The sequence below is a fragment of the Musca autumnalis genome, unplaced genomic scaffold (genome assembly GCF_047663935.1).
Source record: "Musca autumnalis isolate F117 unplaced genomic scaffold, ASM4766393v1 scaffold_4, whole genome shotgun sequence".
Taxonomy (NCBI): Eukaryota; Metazoa; Arthropoda; class Insecta; order Diptera; family Muscidae; genus Musca; species Musca autumnalis.
Window position 1 is genome coordinate 12,933,628 of NW_027411977.1, and position 24,399 is coordinate 12,958,026.

At 36.2% G+C, this 24,399-nt stretch overlaps 1 protein-coding gene across 1 annotated transcript in view; it reads right to left on the reverse strand.

Annotated features, from left to right (window-relative positions):
* The window catches only part of LOC141401717 (uncharacterized), a 47,970-nt gene extending 29,408 nt beyond the window's left edge, over nucleotides 1-18,562 (reverse strand). The window contains exon 1 of the mRNA XM_073982100.1: nucleotides 17,934-18,562. Coding sequence (XP_073838201.1) covers nucleotides 17,934-17,970 — 37 coding nt within the window. The 5' untranslated portion in view covers nucleotides 17,971-18,562. The remainder of the gene's footprint in view (nucleotides 1-17,933) is intronic.
* Between the last annotated feature and the right edge of the window lie 5,837 nt (nucleotides 18,563-24,399).

The following is a 24,399-nucleotide window of genomic DNA, read 5'->3' on the forward strand; positions in this document are numbered from 1 at the left end:
GATTTCACGTTTCGGATGGCATCTGTAACATCGCCCCTCGTAAATTGTGGTGGTACCACCTCGGCTGGGAGGGCTCTGCTTATACGGTGTACAACACTCGTCTTCGCATTATCACTCTTTGGTACTCAATGAACTGTCGGTTAAAATAACACGCGCACCTCTTTGGGTCAGTTACTGTCACACAGTTGAAAGTAACAGCCGATCTGTCATCCTTCTTTCCCGGATTCCCGAGAGTGATTTAACCGTTGCCCACAATTTACTTAATCATGTACCAATGTTGCATTCCTTCAGGTGGTCTAGCCACTTTTTCTTATGTTCGCCTACTAGCCAGTTGACTTCAAGGTTAAGCTCTCTAACTCTTGGGTCTTCGGGGTTCGTGTGACGAAGCTCATCACGTTCATTTGCTAATCCTGTCGTCTCTGCTGGGAAATTTGGTGTGATTTCGGCTATTCGACTAGCAGATATATAGCGAGAGGCTGCTGCAGTGATGATGTCCCGGAAAGTTCTGGCGAGCTGAGACAATCCCTAGGAACTAGTTCCTTTTGGCAAAAGGAACTAGAAAGATCGATCCGCTCCAGGAACTATATTGCCCAACAGGGACGTACGCAGGGGGGGGGGCACGGGGGGCACGGGGGGCCCGGGCCCCCCGAAATGGTTTGGTCGAACAAAATTTGTTAAGCTACTGTAACTAGTTATTATATTTTTCTCTCATAAAAATGTTTGTATGTTTGCAGATTTCAAATTAAAACTTTTATTTTCTTAAGTCTCTGAACAAAAAATGTACATCATTAACAAGTTTTGTAAGAAAGTATTTTAAAATTTTTTATTTGTATGCTGTTTTGGAGAGAAACTTCCAATGAAATCTGAATTAAAATTAATCAAATGCGAATTCCTTAATGAATATACTCCAAGTTTATTTATATTCGAACTAAATAGAGCTCTCGAGGCTTAAAACTCATCCTGTAAAAACAAAAATAACGAGTTCAGTATTGTGGGAATGGAAGTATATGAAAAAATGTCTTTTGGATAAAATGTATGTAGGGTCGGTCCTTCGTGGACTACATCTTGAAAGCTAATTAGATATTTGTTTTACTGCCATCGCCAAAACTTTGTTATTCGATTTTAGACAAATTTGCTGCGAAACAGTATGAGAAAATATTGAAGACAAATGAGTTTTTGTGCGTCACTTGATTTTTTTCCTTATCATCACCGAAGTATATTTGTAGCTCCAGACTTTAAGATTTCGAGATTATGTATACAAATAGGTCTCATCAAAATAATGATTTTAGACTCCACATATCGAACCTAATATGGACTATCTCGGTCCACTCGCAAAATTAATTCGAAAAGTACATCAAGTTCCAAGAGAATATGTTTGGACAACATCTTCAGGTCCTCATACAAGTCTAACATAACTGCAGTTTAAAGACTGTTCGAGGATCCTTTGGACTTTTTGTAGTCTTGTTTACAGCGATATCCTATTTTCGTGGACAAATTCATGCTTCCTGACAAAGCTCTAAATACTACGGCGACCAACTAAAATAGCTTATGGGCGCGGTAACTATCAAGAGGAGTGTATCTCAAAATAAGATCCATTTCTAAAATTAATTAGCTTATTATTAGCGAATTGTTATTTGTCAAAACTATATAGAACTAAGTCCATCAAAGTGTTTGTCATCGAGTCCAAAAACTTCTAATCGTACAATTAAGAAAAAAATATAACGCTTCTTTTTTAACATTATATTAAAAGTAAAAATAATCCTGGTATCAGACTCTAGAGGCCCTATGCTCCTCAAGGAGTTAAACGGAAAAGAATATGATCAGACTCTATCTCTAAATAAGACTGTGCAACATTTTTAAGGTAATCTTGTGCAAACAATTTGAAGTGAGGATTTTTTGAAAGTACAGACCCAAAGTACGAAAGCCCTAGTTGCGTTTTGTCGAGTCATATTGGGCTTGGATTTTATGGTCCCATCTAAACATTGTTAAATATTGACTTTTTAAAGCAACTCGGGGCTATATCTGTGAAACCAATGCAAATCTTTTTCTGACCTCTGAAGCAAATTTGTAGATAAGGGTCAGAATAAAATATTTGGACAAATAATGAACTGGAAAAACTACATTTATTGCCTTAAATTTTATAATATATCTAAGGATTCCATAATTTGTATAGATTTCGCACCATATCTAAAAACTGTTAACTTTTTCTTAATGTTTTCATTTGGAAACGATAAACTATAACGTGGGCATGTATGATTAAAAACTTCAATATACTAAAAACGGGGCGTAAATTTTACAATGGCGACTTTACCGAACGTGGCCCGATATTGTCTATTTTCAATTCTAAATATACTACACGGTGATATTGAATCAAATTTAAATGGAAGGTGCTTACATCTGGAGAAAAATCAAAAAACAAAAAAAAAAAAAAAAAAATCGACGGAGCGTTTTTTAAATAAATCGCGATTCAAGTTGACATTTTTAGGGGTTGTTTAGGTTTTCACAATTTTACTTAGAAACCGCAAGTCCTATCAAAATGACACTGAAGAAAATGTTGTAGCTATGAAAGTTTTCGTAGGTTTTACCATTTTTGAGATATTAAAGTTCAAATTGGGACAATGCACTGACTGTATCGCCCCCTTATAAAACAATGTTATGAAGGGAGCGCCTTAACTAACTTTTAATGAAAACCGCTTACACAGGGAAGTTTTTGTAAATTCTGAAACATCAATGTTCATAGATGAGAAAAATCCAAAAACAAGAAAAAATCGCTGTAGGGATTTTTAAAAAAATCGCGGCCAAAATTGACATTTTTAGATGTTTTTTAGGTTTTTACGATTTTGCTTGGAAACCACAAGTCCAATCAAAATAGAGCTAAAGAAAATGTTGTAGCTGTGAAAATTCTCTACAGGATTGACGTTTATCAATTGTTCTCAGGCTGTACCATTTTTGAGATAAATAAGCTCAGTTTACATTTTTAGGTTTTTTTGTTAGGGTTTCGCGATTTTGCTTGAATACGGCAAGTCTTATCGGCGTAGGACCTGAGAAAATCTTATAGCTTTGAAAATTCTCTACAAGACTGGCTTATGTAATTTTTCCTGGGTTGTACCATTTTTTTTAGATATATAAGTTTAAGTTGGGAAATTGCAGTCATGACGTTGTTTTATAAGGAGACGATACAGAATTGAATTTGAATTGTCCCAATTTTAACTTCTATATCTCAAAAGTTGTAAAACCTACGAAAATATTATTAAGGTCAATCTTGTAGAAAATTTTGATAGCTATAACATTTTTTTATTCCCATTTTGATAGGACTTGCGGCTTCCAAGCAAAATCGCATAAACTTAAACTACCCCTAAAAATATCAACTTGAATCGCGATTTTTTTATAAAGCGCTCCGGCGATTTTTTTTTTGTTTTTTTAATTTTTCCCATCTATGAATTTTGTAGTTTCAGAATCCGCAAAAACTTCCCATGTGTAAGCACTTTTCATTTAAATTTGATTCAAGAGCACCGTGACTACTCTGCAAATATTTAAAATTGTATCCTAAATATTTTGAATTATTTCTATTGAATTTACATACTTTGTACCAGTATTTCATATAAAATTCGAAAAATCGAAACTTTTTGGCTCATTTTAAAGTACATGTAGAATAGAATATGTGCCAAAATTTCCAGTCCATCGGACAAAAATTTACCGAGATATTAGCATTCGAAGGGAAACATTTATTGTGTTTTGTATGTAGCATAGAAACTAAAAACGTCTTTTCCTCGAAGTGGCACTTTTGAAAGCGGTGCTTTTTTTGTTAAAATCGAAATTTTGATTTTAACTCTTCAAAATGTATAAAAATTGATTTTTTTAATTCCGTTTCGATAATGGAAAATATTATTAGGTTCGTAATGATCCAACAAAAATATATGCTGATCGGTTTATTCTTTTTCAAACCACAGTGGTTACCGCAAACTGCTTTAGTAAAAACAGTGCTTTATAGGCAGACATTTGTCAGAAAGATTTTTCAAAAAAAAAAAAAAAAAAAAAAAAAAAAAACATTAGAAGGTAACTCAAGGTTTAATAGATGTCTTATAAAAATGCATGCAAATGGCTTTTCTGATGCTTATAAGTGGTCATAACCCCTTTAAATAGCTTTACGTAACGCTACACAACATTTAATTTTTTTATGATTTTTGGTCCGATGACACAAACATTGTTGGTCAGTTGAAGAGGTGTAAGCGTATTGTTTGGTCCGGTTGCACACAGTGGGCATATGTTTTGTGTCGTAATTCTAGCCTAGTAAGAATTGAACCGGCTACATCATCCACACTCTTGTCTTGTTTTTCTGGTCTTGCCGTCCTTGTCTTCTGTCGGGACAAGGGCGGAGATTGGACAACTATTAACAATTTTATATCTTTCCGAAATGGAGCTAGTCGTCTATAAACCTGGTCGAATCTGAATACCGAACTCTTGTCTACAATACATTTCGTAACTTTTCGCTATTGTTTAGGCGTGTTTGTTAATAACCCGAGGCTCTAACCAAAGAATTGGGTCATTCTTATGGTTGAACGTGATATTCGACATTAACATTTTTCACAGACCCGCTGACCTATCAGCGGATATATGTATTGTATATAGGTATGTATATATTTTCTGTTAAATTTTACTATGTGTTCTTTAATTGCCATATGGTTGCTTAATAAAATCTATAGGAATCATCAAATTTTCAAGCGCGTGTCTAAAAACTATTTTTCCAAAAAATTTAACCATATTGCCTAATTTGTTTATCAACAAAAATCCCATTGACTTTTTTCGAGAATTATTGTCGGAATCTGTATTCGATAGCTATTGTCAGCATTGTTGTTATGAAATAAATCCGATTAAAGTGAAATCGATATGACAACAAACGTCAGACACTACTGGCGCACAAAGTGATGGAAGCTAAACAGGCAGCTCACTGAAATACAAAGGCTACACGAACAACAATAGAACCCAACTCACTCACTTCCCAAATTCAAATCCCCGTTCAGAAAATCTGGCGGCATATGTTTTTGTTGTGTTTCCTTAAACAGATTGCCAGTTTGGAATTTCAACCACCCCAGCAAAGAAAAGAGGGTTCGTCAGACCAAATCATTGAATGATTTAATTTTTTTCAATCGAGCATTGAATTCAATTGCTCGCCTGCTCAAACAATATTGTTGGTAATTTGCTGTTAAGGGGAAGGAAAAGGGATGATGATAATTCTGATAATATTTCCATAGAGGAGAGTCTTGGTTTTTACCCCTTGTCCTTTTTTACTTTGAAGCAAAATTGTTTTCTTGCATATTTGGTATGCCAGACATTTAATGTCTGTCTGTCCGTTCGTTCGTTCATTCATCCATCCCAGACATTTAATGTCTGTCTGTCCGTTCGTTCATTCATCCATCCCATATAATTTCATTTGGATCTTTGTATTTATATTCGTCTGGCCTTGGCACATTAGTTTCTAATTAGTAAACAAAACGTTTTATCATCATCATTGTTCGGGGCAGCAGAAGTAGCAACAGCATTAATGATGGTCGTGTGTGGTTGCAGCGAAAGGGTGGTGGCTTTGTGAGTTCGTCCAGTTCCTTCGATGTTTTGCAGTGAACAAGTGTAAATCTTTCGTTGTAATGCAAAGTCATGTTTTGAAGGCATATGCGGATTTTTATTGCTGTCCCCGCTCTAAAAGGAATGACTTCATGTGGTAGCTGCTGCCCATGGTAATAGCGTAACAGGTGTACAAAGCATGTTATTTCCATCTCTAATCAGATTACTGAGTAGTCAGTCGCCTTAAAACGGTGATAAAATCACAGGACAATGACTCTGCGTGATATTTAAATCAGCTTAATATTTGGAGCTTTTGAAGGATTGACTTCTGTTTAGATTTTTGTTTTCATTTATTGTTCGTCAAGTGAAGAATATATCACCTTGTTGTAAAATGAAATCTATGCACGAAAAAGTAACCATAGCAATGCCATTTTTATTAAATTGTATTGTAAAGAAAAAGGGATACAAGCCATTGCATTTTTAGGTCATATGTGTAAATTTCAGTTTAGAGTGCGATCCTTTATTTAAATTTGACATTGATTGGATTTCAATGGGATACGGTTAAAATTGATATCGGTATTGATATTAATATTGTATGATATTTTTTATTTATTAAAAATGGAGAATTTTTGAAATTTGTTCGGGAAAAACATGAAATGTGTAAAATATACTATTGTTCCGCGGCGAGAGATTAATGGATCAAACCCAAGCGCATCGACTTTGTCATTATTATAGGACAATACTTAATAGCTTGCAGTTAACGCATTGCAAGATGTACTTGAAAAGTACAAGGCCAACATTACTGCCATACAGGAAATACGATGGAACGGGAAAGGCGTCACAACAACACCTAAAGGTGACGCACTGTATTGGTTACGGATTTGTAGTTGGTCGGAGTTTAAAACATCAGGTCTCCAGCTTCACCCCAATGAATGAAAGACTCGCTACAATACGGATAAAAGCAAAATTCTTGAGCATAAGCTCTATATGCGCTCATGCTCCAACCGAAGACAAGGACGAACAGACCAAAGATATATTCTACGAGCGCTTAGAAGAAACATATGACCGTTGTCCTGCTCATTATGTTAAAATTATTCTAGGCTAATTTTATGCCAAAATTGGAAAGGAGAATATCTTTGGCCCAACAGTCGGGAAATTTAGTCTCCATAGTGAAACATCGAACAATGAAATGAGGCTGATAGACTTTGCAGCTGCAAGAAACATGGTAGTTAGAAGTACCAGGTTTAAGCATCTCGATATTCATAAGGGCAACTGGCTGTCGCCAGATCAAAGAATAACCACGTTGTGATAGATGGAAGACATGCATCAACATGGTGGATGTACGATCGTTCCGAGGTGCAAACATAGACTCGGACCACTACCTTGTTGCAGCAAAGGTACGTACCAGATTAAACGTAGCAAACAAAGTGCGAACAGACACAACACGGAAGTTTGACATCGGTAAGCTGCAATCACAACAGATAGTCACAGCATATTCCACTCAACTGGCCCAACTTCTTAATCAAAGCACTCCTCGTCCCGATAACATACCAGGACAATGGCAAAACATTGCCCACTCCATGCAAACAGCCGCAAAATCAGTACTTGGATACCAGTGTCCTTCACCAAGGAATCCATGATATGACCAGTAGTGTCGTGCTACTACCGAAGAGAAAAATGCGGCATATAGGGCTACTTTACAATATGCTCTAACTATAGGGGCATAAGTCCATATTGCCTACAAGATAGTGTCAGGGATATTGTGCGAACGACTAAAGCATGTGGTCAACGAAATAATTGGACCATACCAACGCGGCTTTAGACCTGGCAAGTTCACCATTGACCAGATATTTACCCTGCGGAAAAGTCCTAGAAAAGACCCAAGAGATGTAGATCGACACCTACCACCTTTTTGTCGATTATAAGGCAGTCTTCGACAGCCCCCTACGTTCAAAGGTATTCCAAGCCATGCCTGCATTTGGTATCACCGCAGAGCTCATGCGGCTTTGTAAAATGACTTTAACTGACACCCGATCCTCAGCTAAAATAGGAAAGAACATCTCCGAACAGTGTTATACCAAAAGGGGTTTCAGACAACGAGACGGCCTTACGTGTGATCTCTTCAACATACTGCTGGAAAAGGTCATATGAGAGGCAAAACATAAATGAAGTGGCACAATCTACACCAATAGCCACATGTTACTTGCTTATGCTGACGATATACACACCATAGGACGATCAGTGAAAGAAGCAACTGATGCCTTTGTGAAGATTGAAGGAGAATCTGCTAAAGTGTTTTCTGGTGGTAAACGGAGAGAAGACCAGGTTAAGGGTTTCGACTCGCAATTCGTCCATAGAGCTTGGACCAACTGTTGAAGTTAGCTCCTATAATTTTGAGAGAAAAATTTCTTCGAAAGATCTACGGACCGATCTGCGTGTATGGTGAATATCGACGTCGTATGAACCACGAGCTGTATCTGGTATACAACGACATCAATATAAATAAACCTATCGAGATACAACGATTGCGTTGGCTAGGCCTTATCATAAGAATGAGCGATGATGAACCCGCTAAAAAGGCATATAAATACGGGCCACATGGCGGTGCACGCAGAACTGGAAGGTCAAGAAATAGAGAGAATTTGAATTTTTCTTAGTTCGGCTTATAGAACAAATGTTCTGTAATGGGTCTGCTAAGTAAGTAGGTAAGTTTGCATAGTTTGATTAATTTTGCAGAAATAACTAATCCATACTTGACTTGGATTACTTTTGTTCGAAGAGGAGGAAAGTGTCAAAATAGTTTTTGTAGGTCTTGTTTTGCAGTTAAGATGTGGATTATGGTGGATTTATCAGTTCTAAAACTACATTCGTTTTTGTTCCACAAACATCCCAGAAGGGACAAGGGATACTTCTATCGTATCAATGAACCACTGTTTATTGCCAAGTCCGAACGTCATGTCTTAAAACATGTCTTGTAGATACTTAAATACTCTGGAAATGTTGCCAACATTACACTGTTCTCCGATTATAATTCGATAATTCTATGTGGGCAACACGGTGCTCCTTAACTACCCAGCAAAATTTGAAGGAAGAGGTTCTATGCGATGACGTAATTTCATGGCATATTTTGCATTGGTTCAAAGCAAGATGAAACAAAATCAGTGGCTGAGAGTGGACGAAGTAAACTCTGTTGCCGTGCAGCGGCGGTGATAAAATTGAAATTTTGGGTGTAAACTTTATGCTGATAAATTAGTTCTAATTATTTCATGAATAAGTTTGAATTAATAAAGAGTTTGGTTTGTCATGAAAATCATATTTCAATACAGAATTTTCCATTTTCCAAACAAGACATGAAAATGTCATGCCAAAGGGTAGGTGAAAATGACATGTCAAAGCATTGGTCAAAATGACATTCTTAGGATCCGACAATGAATGTCATCTTAAGATCCGAAAATGAATGTCATCTTATGGTGGTCACGCTCATATAAAATTCATGAGTGAAAATGCTAAAAAGATGACATGCCAGATCACTTGCACCCATGATTCAATAGCATTCTTGGCATCGAAGATTTTGCTGGGTAACTTTAAATAAAAGTACTTACACCTGAAAAGTTCTTGCTGATTCCGAAAATGTAATGTTCATAGATGAGAACAAAAAAAAAAAAAAAAGCAAACATAATTTCCGGAGGGATTGACCATTATGATTTTTGCCTAGGTTTTGCCATTTGTGAGATATGGAAGCTCAAAGTGGGACAATTTAATGGATGTCATCTTAAGATCCGAAAATGAATGTCATCTTATGGTGGTCGTAATCAAACCATACAGACATTTTGGTGCCAAAAATAATCGGTTGACATACAGTGTCGGACAAAACTAAAGCACCCCCAGTACATTTGTTTTAAAACGCTAATGTTTTTAAGAAACCAAAGTTGTATTTTTTGTATTTTTCTTTTTATTTATTTATATCTTTATTATTGGAAAATACAAACAAAAGGAATTCAGAATTTAATAAACAAATTGCAAATATAAGCGGACAAAACTAAAGCGCCCACCATTCGAGGTACAACTGAAACTATAGAAATTGTATTTCGTTGCGTATCCTTTATTCTGGATGAAACAAGCACATCTTTTAGGCATAAAGGATAGTAAATGATTAATTATTGCAAGTGATATTTCATCCCAGGCTATTTTTGCGGCTTCAAACAATTTTTTTTTGATTTTGCAATTGTTTTCGGTTGAATTTTTAGGTTACCTGTCTCCCACAAGTCCCAATTGAGAGCTAAGATCAGGGGATTGGGCAGGCCATTAATATTATGAAAAAGTCCAACACTTGGATTTAACCGTTGCCCATTTGATCTACGCCTTATGCCATCGGAATCCTTTAAAATCATCTTAGATTCATCAGCAGCAAACTCCTCCATTTTTGGATACCCCAGCTCAGATGGGTCTTGGCGAATTCAAGTCTGGCTTTTTCATTTTTTGACAATGTGAAAGGGTTTTTTGGCTGGACGTCGACTGAGTAAGCCGGCCTCTACCGCTGTAATTTGGAACTTAGGGCAAACTTGTCCACTAAAATCTCCTATATAACGGTACCTCCCGATTTTCAGTATTTTGAGGAGTTAAGCTAAATTTTCCGAATTTTAATTATTTTGCTTGAATTAATTAATAATTTACAAGATGTGTGTGTGTCGTCCAGAATAAATGATACGCAACGAAATATTGATTTCAATAGCTTTTGTTGTACCTCGAATTGGGGGGGGAGCGGACAAACCTAAAGTCCGCTTATATTTGCGACCTAAAATGTTTTTTTAGTTTTAACTTTTGTTTATTAAATTATGAATTCCTTATATTTGTATTTTCCAATAATAAAGATATAAATAAATATAACGAAGAATAGAAAAAAATTACAATCTTGTTTTCTTAAAACAAATCCCATTTAAAAAAATTTACTGAGGGGGTGCCATAGTTTTGGCCGACATTGCATATTTTTCAAAATGAAAAACACGGTATGTAAATTAAGAGTTTTATTAAAAATGTTAATGTAATATTAGATGTGGTCAATGATTTGTTGCGTTAGTAAGTGATATTTTTTGATGTAGTCTGTGGTGTCGTTCATGTGTTCTTTGGAGTAGAACTGTTGTTGTCGGGGCGTATTCCCGTAGATATATGTATGTATCTGGGTTTGGGTGCTACCGTGGTGCAATGGTATGCACACCTGCCTTGCACGCTGAAGGTCGTGGGTTCGATTCACCGGCCAGCCAACATCAAAATACCTCTCAGTAATCTTGGCGACATTTCCTGAGTATTTCAGCCATGTAAAACTTCTCTACAAAGTGGTGTCTTAAGACACGCCGTTCGGACTCGACGATAAACAGTAGGTCCCATATCATTGAGCTAATATGAATCGGGGTGCACTCATTGATATGAGAAGTCTCCCTTGTCCCGTATGGGACGTTTGTGGAACAATTATATATATTACTAGCAAAATGCCCGCTACTTCGAATGCGGAAAAGGAATAATATACAAGTAAGCAATATTTATATGGTGAACACTGAAAATTTTGATGTACTAATACCTATCTGAATTGATATTTAATTTTATTTAAGTACTGTTCGTACACCTTTTGTTCGAATTTCAAAAAAGACCTTATCGCACCTCTGCACTTCAACAGTGGCCTACATTTTAAATTCCAGTCAATGTTTTATTATTTTTATAATTTTATCCACATTTTTTATCCCATTTTCCAACCGAATTTTGGAATTTGTGATTTCAAAATGTAGAAAACCCTTATTCAAAAGATGTTACCCTATATTACATTTAATTTTTGAGACATTTTATTTTAGGCCTTTTTATTCTCAGGGTGTAAAACCCTTCTTGTAAAACATTAGCCACATAGATCTACCTTTTTAAATGAACTTACTATAACGTTCAGAATAGAAAAAAACAATTACAATTTTTTTGAAACGATACGTTTGAATTTTTGATTTCAGTATATTATTTACCCCCAGTTTTTGTAACTTATTTTTGTTCGTTCGTCTATATTCGTAATAATTTAGGCATTCGTAGCTCAGCCCCAGATGACATACACATCTAATTTTTAGTATACCCGTTCCATATATCGTTAAGGATTCCTCATTTAAAAATCAACGCTCTACATTTGCGCTACAGTGAGTAAATCGATCTACAAAATTTGACAATTCGTGTGAGAATGATAAAAATTTTTACAAAAACTGGGGGTTAGAAACCAATTCCTAAAATTCAGAACCTTAGCTTAAAAAATTTCAGTTTTAGCTTTACTTGTTCACCCAATGCCAATGGTATTACATGTAGAAACCTTTCATACATTTAAAGGCTGATTTTCAATTCAAATTTCATTTATGGATTCACTCAATACCAGTGCTTCAATATTTAGTATTATTTAATACTTCTAGTACACTTAAGCTGTGTTCCTTTACTTACCTGAGGTTACCATTTTTACCATTTGTTGCCATTTTTAACCTCCAAAGCGTTCCTTAACCCCGAAAAGTGGCAAAACTGGAAGCAATTTTTAATAGAGTGAGAGAGAGCGAAAATGGCTTTCTCTTCTACTACAGGCTACCAGCAAAATTTCTGCAGGTAAAAAATGGCAGAACTGATTTTTCGACTTTTGTTTGGCGATTATTTTACAATGAAGAAGAAAATGGACGAAAAACAGAAGAAAAAGTCGAACGCTGACAAAACTAAATTAAAAACTGTGAAATAAAAAAAAGTAAAGGAACAAAGCTTTATTGTACGACTACCTCTAACAATGTACCCGACAAATAAATAATAAATCTGAATTCCACTTCTATTCCTTAGCCCAATACCAAATTTATTGCAGTTTTGTACTTTTCACACACTAATTATTTAATTCCAGCTTCACCCAACAGTTCTCAGCCTAATTTTAGAATTTGTATGCATTTCAACAAATCCTTATAAACACCAACACAAATCCTCATACAACAATCCGAAATTCCACCTATATCACTTCATGCAACACCAAATAATTTGTATTAGTTTCAAAAATTACTTCCTTATATCCAAAACTATATCCCAACCGCCATTTAGTATTTTTCATATACATAAGTTCGAATTTCCAAAACTTCCTCTCTATCTCCACTCTAAACGCAAACTGCTATTCTAATACCGAATTTCACAATTTCAGCTCTACTTCTTTACACATTAACAATTTCAACCACAACCACATCCATATCTCAACCCTACACACCAACATCGGCTATAATACCAAATTTCCGAATTCCATCTCTACTCATAATACCATTAATACTTTTCCTATGAAAGCACGAATTTCAATAACTATCCCCAATAGTAGTAATTCCGAATTTTCGGATTCCACCACTATCCGTTCACCCAAATCTAAAATTTACCAAATTTAGTACCATTTAGTACTTTTCGTAACAATAAGTACGAACTTCCAAAACTATCTCAGTCCTAGATTCCAACAGTAATCTAAATTCCAGATTTCAGGATTCCAGCTCTCTCCGTTCACCCAAATCTAAATTATACCATATTTAGTACTTTTCGCACACATAGGTATGAATTTCCAAAACCACCTCAAACTTACACTCCAACAGTAATCTTAATTTCAAATATCAGGATTCCAGCTCTATCCGTTCAACCAAATCCAAGTTGATAAAAATTTAATACCATTTATTTCTTTCCGTAATCATAAGTACGAATTTCCATAACCACCGCAAACCTACACTTCAACAGCAATCTTAATTTCAAATATCAGGATTCCAGCTTAGTACTTTTCGTACCCATAAGTACGAATTTCACAAAACCTCCTCAATCCTACAATCCAACAATAAACTTAACTCAAAATTTCAGAATTCCAGCTGTAACTTGTACACAATTTAGTACCATTTAGTACTCTCCGTACCCATAAAAATATCCAAAACTACCTCAATCCTCCACTCCATAAGTAATCTTAATTATAAATTTCAGGATTCCACCTCTATCTATTCACCCAAACCCAATTGTACCAAATTTAGTACCATTTAGTACTTTCCGTACCTATAACTACGAATTTCCATAATTACCTCAATACTACACTCCATAAGTAATCTTAATTCCAAACTTCAGGATTCAAGCTCTATCTGCTCACCCAAATCCAAATTGTACCAAACTTAGTACCGTAACCATAAGTACGAATTTCGAAAACTACCCCATATCGCAATCCTATACTCCGTCAGTAATCTTAATGCCAAATTTCAGGTTTCCAGCTCTATCCTTTCACCCAAATCCAAATTGTACTAAATTTAGTACCATTTAGTACTTTTCGTACACATGAGTACAAACTTCACAAACCATTTCCTTTTATAAACACTACTTCCCAACCTTAATTTCCATACCAAATTCCAAGTTTCTATCGAAATCCGTTCAAAATATACAATTGGTACTAAATTTAGTACTTTTCGTACACTTAGAGGTCGAATTTCCCAAAACCCTTTGGTACATCTTTTTAGCTCTCCATCAGTTACCCTCATTCCAAATTTCAGGATTCTATCTCTTCCCTATCTATCTCTGCCTAATACAAAGGGTACCATATTTAGTACCTTTTAGTACTTTTCGTACCCTTCTAGGACGAATTTCCAAAAACCCAGCCTTATCTCACCCCTACACACCGACAGCAACCCACAGTCAAAATTTCAGCTTTCTAGCTTCAGCGGTTTCGTCTGGGCGATGATATACATGTCACTAACTCACTCACTTATCTCTAAGCTCTTTTATATATAGATATGTATCTGGTGAAAGGTGATAATGTTGGGTGGAACGGAATGTCCTAAAATATATTAAAAACGGTTCAGATTTGATATAGCTCCCATATATATAAATATGTATGTTCACCCGATTTTATGTATTTGATGCACCAAACACATAGTTTGAAAGACATACATTTTGATAGAATTTCGCTATTTATGTTGAAACCGTGATGATGCAGTGTATCATATATTCGGTCCCGCCCGACTTTGACCCTTTCCTCACTTATTATACCCTACACCACTATGTGGAAAGGTATTATAAGTTAGTTTTGGAAAAAATGCATGTAACACCGCGAAATATTCGTCGGAGACTCCCAATGTGGTATACCAATCTTCATATCTCGGCGAGATAAAGCGATTTTGAGATGTGTGTCCGTCCGTCCGTCCGTCTGTCCATTATAAATTGTAATCAAACTCCAGGCCGCAATTATGGACCGATCGTCACGAAATTGTGCATGGAGGTCGGGTTTAGACCAGAATAGACACCTATTCTTATTGGTGATGATCGTGAAATATTTAGCGGGTGAAATGGACCCAAAACATAATTGTTACCCGATATTTTAGCTTCTCTGTTGGTCGCGATAAAATTCGAACAAGGTAACAGTATATGACGAAGAAGATGTTTGCAATTTGAGATGGTGATTGGATGATGTTTAGAGGGTTAAATGGACCATAACATTTGTGAGAAAATTGTGAAAATTTTTAATATACCGGTTATATCTTTATTCCTGGAAGACACATTCCGCCCACGTAAATAATATTTGGAAGACCAACTCTTGCCCTTTCCATTGATGCAAATTATATTGATTTACGCGGTCAGATAACAGAGTTACAGCCTAATATATCCAGTTTTTTGTTTGAAGTGTAAGTAAGGGTTTAGATCGAAGAAGATGCCTACAATTTTGGATGATGATCTGATATTATTTAGAGGGTGAAATGGACCATTACTTTTGTATGAAAAATATACAAATTTTATTTTTGTTCCATATTTTTATTCCTGGATGACATGTACCGGCAAAGTAGCCTACATATGGAAAAATAACTACAGACATTTCCCCTGATGCAAATTGCAATAATGTGTCTGCTAGATAACGGGCCTACTGCCTAATATACATATAATGGGTTTTGTGTAGAGAACCACAATTTCCTCTTATACTACAAATTGTCTCAATCATGACAGAGAAATTTTCAGTTCAGTTGTCCAATTGATTTTTTATACAAATATTGCAGCATGGGTTCGCTTCAGTTAATACAAAATACGACCAAAGATGTGCCCATCGAAAAATCGGTTTTAGACCCCAAGTATGTGTGGACGAAATACGTTTCAAACAATTTGGAGTCGATTTAGCCCTGTCCGTTCATCTGTCTCTCTTACTGTCTAGCTGGCTGGTGCGCACGATAACTCCCGAACGGATCTACCGATTCGAACCAAATTTTGCACTTCGTTATTTTTTTGTCCAAACTTAGTTTAATTTCGAATATGGGCTATATCGGTTCACGCCTTCGGGCAGCTCCCCCCAAAAGTTTAAAATTTTTCTGAAAAATTGTGTGAAAGGTAACTTTCTATTCATTATTAGTTATTTCTATCGGTATAAAATATGTATATAACCACAATGAACTATTTTCGAAATGCCCTGAAAATCACAAAACTGCGTGATCTTCAATAAACACAATCTATGTGAATTTTCCAATTTTGGCATATTTTATAGAAATGTATAATTTATATAATTGTCCCACAAATATCCCAGTAGGGACAAGGGAGGCTTATCTTATACCAATGGATTCATGTTATGTCATTTATACGTGACGTATTTTTATGGCCGAATCCGAAAGGCGTGTCCTAAGTTGCCACTTGTAGAGAAGTTTTTCATGGCTAAAATAATCAGGAAATATCGGCAGCATTACAAAGGGGTATTATGCCACCGTTGAACATTTTATGTGGCCAGGCCTGGGAATCATATCAACGTGCAAAGTGGTTGCACATAGCTAATTCCTAGAGGTTGTGGTGTAGGGATCACATTGTCGGCCCCGTCCGACTATGAATGGAATAAATCTTTTTTAGTCATTAATAAGCAAAAGTTTATTTCTTCGTTTTCATTTATTTCTGAGTAAAAGTGCAAAGTCATTACTTCGTTATATGTATGTTCTTCACCAGCATAAAATTCTAAAACTTGGTTTAGACTAAGCACTTATACGATGATTAAGTGCATTATCTCGATTTATTTAAAAATGACAGCTTAAATCCACTGGATTTGCTAAACCAAGCATAGTTTTAACGGGGTATAAGTCAGTATAAAGATGTTCGTTCGTCTGTCTGTTAAATTTAAAATACAGCTTGCAATATTAAGAATTTAGCTTTACATTTTAGTTTTTGATGGTATAAAATATTCCCACAGAAAATGGTCGGTACTGGTCCAAGTTTTGATATACATATCCACCTCCCATACAACGGTACCTCCCGATTTTCGGAATTTTAAAAGTTTTAGCCACATTATCCAACCGAACTACTTAAAATTTTATATTTAAAATATTCTTGCAGAGAATTGAGAGTACAGGCCCAATCAAACTGGCTGAAATCTGATGTTCATGCCTCCATAGAAGAGATACCATCCATTTTTAAATATGACAACAATTTTAGGCCATTTGTCTGTCATATATACTGTCATATAATAGAAACATGTTAAATATTTATACCCTCAGCATTTATGCTAACGAGGGTATATACACTTTCATACGGGCAAAATGTGTCTCATCGAAATAATGGTTTTAGACCCCAAGTATGTTTGGACGAAATGTGTTTCAGACAATTTGGAGTTGATTTAAAATTTGACCTTCGTCATATTTTGTCCAAACTTAGTTTAACTTCAAAAATGGTCCATATCGGTCCTCTCCTTAAGATACCTCCCCCACAAAAGTTCAATATTTGTGTCCAAGTGCAGTTTAGGATCTGTTCGGAGATCCTTTGGAAATTTATACCGATGATGATCTTTGTGGTCCTGCTTACAGTCAATTTATATTTTCCGTGGATAAGTCCATGCTTCCTGGCATACTGGTCCAACAGGTGTACAACAACCCACTGAAATGAGTAGTGGACGCGATACCTATCGAAAAGATATGTCGGTATATTCCATCCTCCGCAAAACTTTTGAAGTTTTATCCTAATACACATTTTTGTCGGCAAGTTCAAATGTCCAAAAAGTGCCACAAAATTCAGAAAAGACCCTAAATACATTCGATCTGTCCTTAGATGGAAGTTCCAATTCACATAGGCTGAGGGTATATCTCTGTCGGCAAAGCCGACTGATACTTTTTTAAGACTATATTGTAACTAGGATATATAAATAAGTTCATGGTTTTGAGATTCTGATCAGGTAAATTGGAGTGAATATTCTCATATCCTTCATTCTACTTTTCTTACTCCAGTGAAGTAAGCATATGCCGTCGGCAACTATTATTTCGAGAGATTATCAAAAATATTCCGACGGCAAAAATTACATTTATATTTGTTTTATGGATGGCTCAATGATTTATTTTTAGATTTAGTTTAAAACATCATTATTACATACTTACACATTCCTATTTGCATGGGGTGATGTTCCTCAATCATGTTAGAAATCAGCAAAATAGATAACTTATTCCAGATATAGGCGATATTGATGTTTATAATGTCTTAACCTGCATCTTTTAAAATCAGTTTCACTTTTCTCACAAAAACCCTTAATATGTGGTCAATTCTCTGTTCAGAGTTATAGGAATTTCAGGTGGTTAGTTTATTTATTAAAGACGTACGAATGGGTTTTTGTTATTTTTAATTCGGTTTAATAAAGTTACACAAGTTTGACATATACACCCACATTAACATGTTCCTACGTAGGTTATGGTTTTTTTAAGTTTTACAAATATGTAGTTGATTAAAGCTTTAATTGCCGGTAGTGTCGTTTTCACTATTAAGTGGTTGGTTGGTAAGGTCGATTTCTTAACGATTTAAATTAACCGATTCTTATTCTTTCATCCACCTAAGGACCTGCACACAAAACACATACACATGTAACCGAAATACCCACACACACACACACACACACAAATTCACTCTTATGCCTTTAGCCTGGCTGAAAGCACAATAATAGAACGTGCGTTGTAAAATGGCGTTTTGTGGCGTGTTTGGACGCAACGCAATGCTTGAATGATTACAGACCTCTGGCATTAATAAAATTTGTAAAGTTCAGTTGTTCCTCGGAGTTCTCTAGCATTGAAAATGAGACAAAACAGAATATTTGTAAAAGATAACGCATGCACACACATACACTCAAACACAAAGAAACAATAAGGGGAAATCCTGTTGAAAATATTTTTGTTAATTGGCCAAACACGAATACAGAATTGGTGAAATCATTTCCTCACAAAACGGGGCCATGTTTCTTTTATCCCATCTCGCTGGCAATTGTGTTCCATTGAGCTCAAAGAACTTCCCCTTTTCAGAGGACCATGAGTGAAAATCCATTTGGGGAGTTTCCTTTGGTAGCTAGCATACGCACACAAACTCAGGGATATTTGGCAAAAAGGGCACATGCGCTGTTGTTTTTTTGTGAATAAAATAAAAGGAATAAGGGAGCTTTTTTCAAACTCCCAAAATATATATTTATTTGTCAATGGAGTGAATAAAAAATATCTTTACAAAGATTTTACATTGAAAGGAAACGTGAAGTGGTTGGTATTCTATTTCGTATTGGTTGTCTATTAAATTCCCAACAAATTTAGATAAATTTTAAATTTCCGTCTTAAATGGAAGATGTGTTTTTTTGTTGGCATCTCCAATGTCTGAGGATGGATTTAAACATTTAATGTAAACATGTTCAATCATGTTTACGCATATGTAACTGACATAATTTACAGGAAAAATAGACATTTAACAGAGATATTGTAATATAAACACATACATATAAACAATCGGGAATTAATTCTTTTAATCCTTTATTTTATTTACACGTTCTTGTGGTCTTTAATGTAGGTGAGTATGTGTATGTGGATGTCTGTCCTCAATATATCCCTACATATTTACCATTTTTGCCCCATTTCGCGCCACCCGCTTGCTCCAATGAACAGCTGATAATAGTCTTCTTCGCCTCTTGACTATAAATGTGTGTTGAATGTTTGTATTTGTGTGTATATCTGTGTGTGTGTGTGTGTGTGAATATAGTAAATGTTAATGACTTCGATGAAACACGTTTTACAACACGTTTTCACTGACTTACCACTTCCATCCTCCCGGAAAACCCCTTTAATTTCCCTTCCGCTTTGGCTTGAAAAGTGCTGTTAATGGCTGTGTTTAGTCCTTGTTTCTGATTCTCTTTGTGTAGCTCGTTCTTCTTGTGGCAGTCATCGTCATCGTTTTTTATTTAATATGTATTTATATTTAAAGCTTCATTTGATATCAATTTAATTTCACCCTCAATCGTCACATTAAAGTTTTATGGCAGAAAATGAAGCTGAAGGGAATTCTTTAAAAGTGATTTTCTTGGCACAGTGGTTATCGATATGAATTCAATTAGAATGAGATTGACAGGATTTTCGATATAAATTAATTTATGGTATAAATTTTCATTGAATTTTTCCAATTTTATGGGTCATTGTTACAAGTTACCTTTTGTTATAAGTTGCATTTCAATTAGGGAAAATAATCATTTTTTCCGTTTTGTAACCTTAGCTAAATTATATAAGCCCTAATGTTTATCGTCGAAGTGGCACGAAGAGAAGTTTTACATGACTAAAATACTCAGGAAATGTCGCCAACATTATGCTGAGGGGTAGTTTGGACATTGTCTAAAATGAAGCAATGATCTTTATATATATCACCATGGCTAAGCTCTGGTTTTTTTTTTGTCCTTGGTGTTTTTCATGTGGGCACACGTGTTGTCACCTGGGGAACTTCCTTTAACAACCGCGCGTTCATGTACACCAACCTTTGGGCGTAGGGGGCTGTCGAAGGCTGCCTTATAATCGACAGAAAAGTGGTAGGTGTCGATCTGCATATCTTGGATCTTTTCCAGGATTTGCCGCAGGGTAAATATTTATTTGATGTTGGACTTCCCAGGTCTTAAGCCGCATTGGTATGGTCCAATTATTTCGTTGACCATAGGCTGTAGTCGTTCGCACAATATATCATAGATGTATACCCTCAGCATGTGTGGAGTGAAACACTTTTGGGGTATGAACCGACAAAAAATGGAGTGGATTAAAGATAAAAAATTTGCGGAAATATCGATAGATAGGACTTTTGTACCATATTTGCCTAATAAAACATAATATCGCTGTAAACAGGGCCACTATTAAACCTTCGGTAAAAATTTCCACAGAATCTTCGAACAGACTCTTAACCCCTCTCAGACTCTTTGCCCCTGAAAAAGCTTATACTATCGTATTTGGACAGCGAATGCAAGTTGCTTCAACATAAAACTAATTGATTCGGGAGCAGGTCTCAAAAAGAATTTATCCGAATATTCGAACCTGATCTATATCTGGCATATATATTATGATGTACAAAGTATGGAGCAAATCGATCACTCCATTCAAGAGTTATCGTGCGCACAATTTTTCCGAACATTTTTTAACTTTTGCGGGGGAGGTGTCAGAAGGAGTGAACCGATATGGTTTTTCTTCGAACTTAAACTAAGTTTAAACAAAATATTACGAAGGTGGTATATTTGATATTTGCAAAAAATGCAAAGAAGTTCTAACCCTAATTCTCAGGTTCCAATCGTCGGGTACTCGTTCTTCCTGCCAGATGATGCTAATAAGCTGATGTATACACCTTATCAGCGTATCGGCTTCGGTTTTGAACAGTTCGGCTAGTGGGCCATCGGCTCCCGCTAACTTATAATTCTTCAGCCGGTTTACTGCTGTCTTTACCTCATCTTGGCTGAGCGGTATACATTCAAGACCATCTTCTGGGATTGGATCTGTGGTATATTCGTCGTCTTCGCTTCTATTGGATACAGACAGTTTGGAAAATGCTCTTTCCATATCCTGAGCACAATATCTGCATCAGTTACCAAATTACCTTGCTGGGCTCTACAGGAGTATGTTCATGTACCAAAACCATCAATATGATGATTCACTCTTTGGAAGAACTTTCGGACTTCATTCTGGCACCTATACATCTCGATTTTTTCACACTCCCGCTTTTCCAATTTCTCTCTTTCGCCTGCGGAAAAGATGTTTATCCTCTCTCCTTATCTCCCTCTCTCGTGCGCTACGCGTTGCTACTGATTGTAGAGTAGCCGTATATGCGGCATTTTTCTCCTCGGTAGCAGCACAACATTCCTGGTCATACCATGGATTCCTTGGTGGAGGTCTCTGGTATCCAAGTATGGATTTTGCGGCTGTTTACGGGGAGTGGGCAACATTTTGCCATTGTGCTGATATGTTATCGGGACGAGGAGTGTTTTAATTAAGCAATTGGGTCAGTTGAGTGGAATATGCTGTGGCTATCTGCTGTGGTTGCAGCTTACCGATGTCCAATTTCCGAGTTATGTCTGTTCGCACTTTATTTGCTATGTTTCATCTGGTACGCACCCTTGCTGCAACAAGGTAGTGGTCTGAGTCTATGTTTGCTCTTCGGAACGAAAGCACATCCAACACGCTCGACGAATGTCTTCCATCTACCACATCGTGATCAATTTGATTTCTTGTTTTCTGATCTGGAGACAGCCCGGTGCTCTTATGAATGTCGATATGCTAAACCTGTGAAGTCTACGAGTATTAGTCTCATTCCATTATCAGATGTTTCACTGTGGAGACTGAATTTTCCGACTGTTGGGCCAAAGGCATTCTCCTTTCCAATTTTGACATTAAAATTGCCTAGAATAACTTTAACGTCATGGGCAGGAAAACCGTTATATGTTGCTTATAAGCGCTCGTAGAATATATCCTTGGTTTGTTCGTCCTTGTCTTCGGTTGGAGCACGAGCGCAGATAAATCTAATGTTGAAGAATGTTGCTTTATTCGTATTGTAGCAAGTCTTTCATTCACTGGGGTGAAGTTGGAGACCAGATGTTTTAACCTCCGACCAACCACAGCTACAATATAGTGCGTCACCTTTAGGTGTTGTTGTGACGCCTCTCTCAGTTCATCATGTTTCCTGTATGGCAGTAATTTCGGCCTTGAACTTTTCAAGTACATCTGCCAATGCGTAAACTGCAACTTCTCTATAAAGATTGCAAACATTCCAGATCCAGATTCGCAGGTTGAATAATGTGGCTAAAACTTTTTAAATACCGAAAATCGGGGCTAAATGAAAGCCTTGGCCAATACCGACAAATTTCTGGTGGAATGTTTCATACATTCAACAAAGACCAAATACGAAATTTCAGCCATTTTAGTGGGATATTAAGGCCTCCACCTTGAAAGTACCGAAATTCGGGAGGTACCGCTCTATGGGGGTTATATGAAGGTGTGGACCTATACTGACAAAATTCAGGTGGAGTACTAAATGTCAGTCAATTCGGTAGAGTTTTGTGGCCACAATGTTCAAAATACCGAAATCGGGAGGTTGCGTTCGATGGGAGCTGCTGTACGTGAACCTTTACCGCCAAATTTGGGTGAAATGTTTTGTGCCCCCCAACGAAGACTAAATACCGAATTTCAGCCATTTCGGTGGGATATTGGGGCCACAGTCTTCAAAATACCGAAAATCGGGAGGTATCGTTCTGTGGGGGCTATATGAAGGCATGGACCTATACAGACAAACTTTAGGTGGAAGCCTGAATACCAAATTTCAGCCATTTTGGTGTGATTATGATGCTAAAACTTTTAAAATATCGAAATCGGGAAGTATCGTTCTGTGGAGGCTATGTCAAAACGTGGGCCAGTATAGTATACCCTTGATATCATTTTGTAGGGTGTAAAAAAGAAACAAAAATATTCTAAATTTGACTATCCCCACAAATGTTTTAGGTATCAAGTTCTGCGAATCTCTACCTGGAATGATTGTACTCTTTTTAGAGATGGCGCAGTTTGCTCACTGGCAGAATGGAAAAACGTTGGATTGGATAACAATAACCCCTAAAGGTAATACACTGTACGAGTATTACAGTTTCCATGATAGTTGGATGAGTTTTGGTTCTTAGTTTAAAGTTAGTTGGAGGTTTAAGAATTTAGAGTCCAATTTACCCAGGTGGGTAAAATTCGGATATAAGTTAAAATCTTCAAATTCTTAACCATTTCTTTATCTATTTTTACTTCCATTAAAACCACATTTATTATTTAATTCATTTATAAGTTTTCAACTAAATGTTAGGAAATAAATTTCTCATAATTGTTTTAAACACTGTCTATAATTGTTGAAATGTCTTATGCATTCTTTGTCTGATATCATAATGTCTAACACCAGTCTAGTAGAAATTTAAAGAGCCACATCTAAAAACGCACACACACACCTAAACTTTGCTAAGCTGGTCATATGCGTCTACATATTCGGTCACTTTCGGAAGAAATATTTTCTCAAGGGAACGTAGCTGGTCGCTGTAGGTTTAGATTTTTCACTCACACACATACCTTTTCTTGAAATGTCTATTTTTGCCATCGCAAGTGTCTTCCGCAATAATGGCTGACTGAAGCCGAGTTGGCCAGGCTGAGGTAAAAGTTAAATTCTTTTAACAATGTTCCACGAACAACAAAACCAACCGAGTTTTACACATTTCCTTTAACTTTTAAAAAAATCTTTGTGCTGTCTACATTAAAGTTTCCTTAGTATCCATCCTTAAAGGATGCTTCTACTGGACTGGCTGCTTCCTTGTCTATTGATAATGATGTTGTTATTAATAATTACGTTAATTATAATGCATTTGTTGGTGTGGATGTAAGTGTGTGTGTGTGTGTGCAAAGAAGATTTCCTTGCCCTGAACATTTGACTCGGTTGGCTAAGAGTTTCCTTGGCTTAATTTACGCTTCATCTTTATTCGTATCCACTAGTTTACGGGTCATACTTCCTGGCCACACCATTAACAATTGCCGAAACGATAAAAGGAGAAGTTAAGTT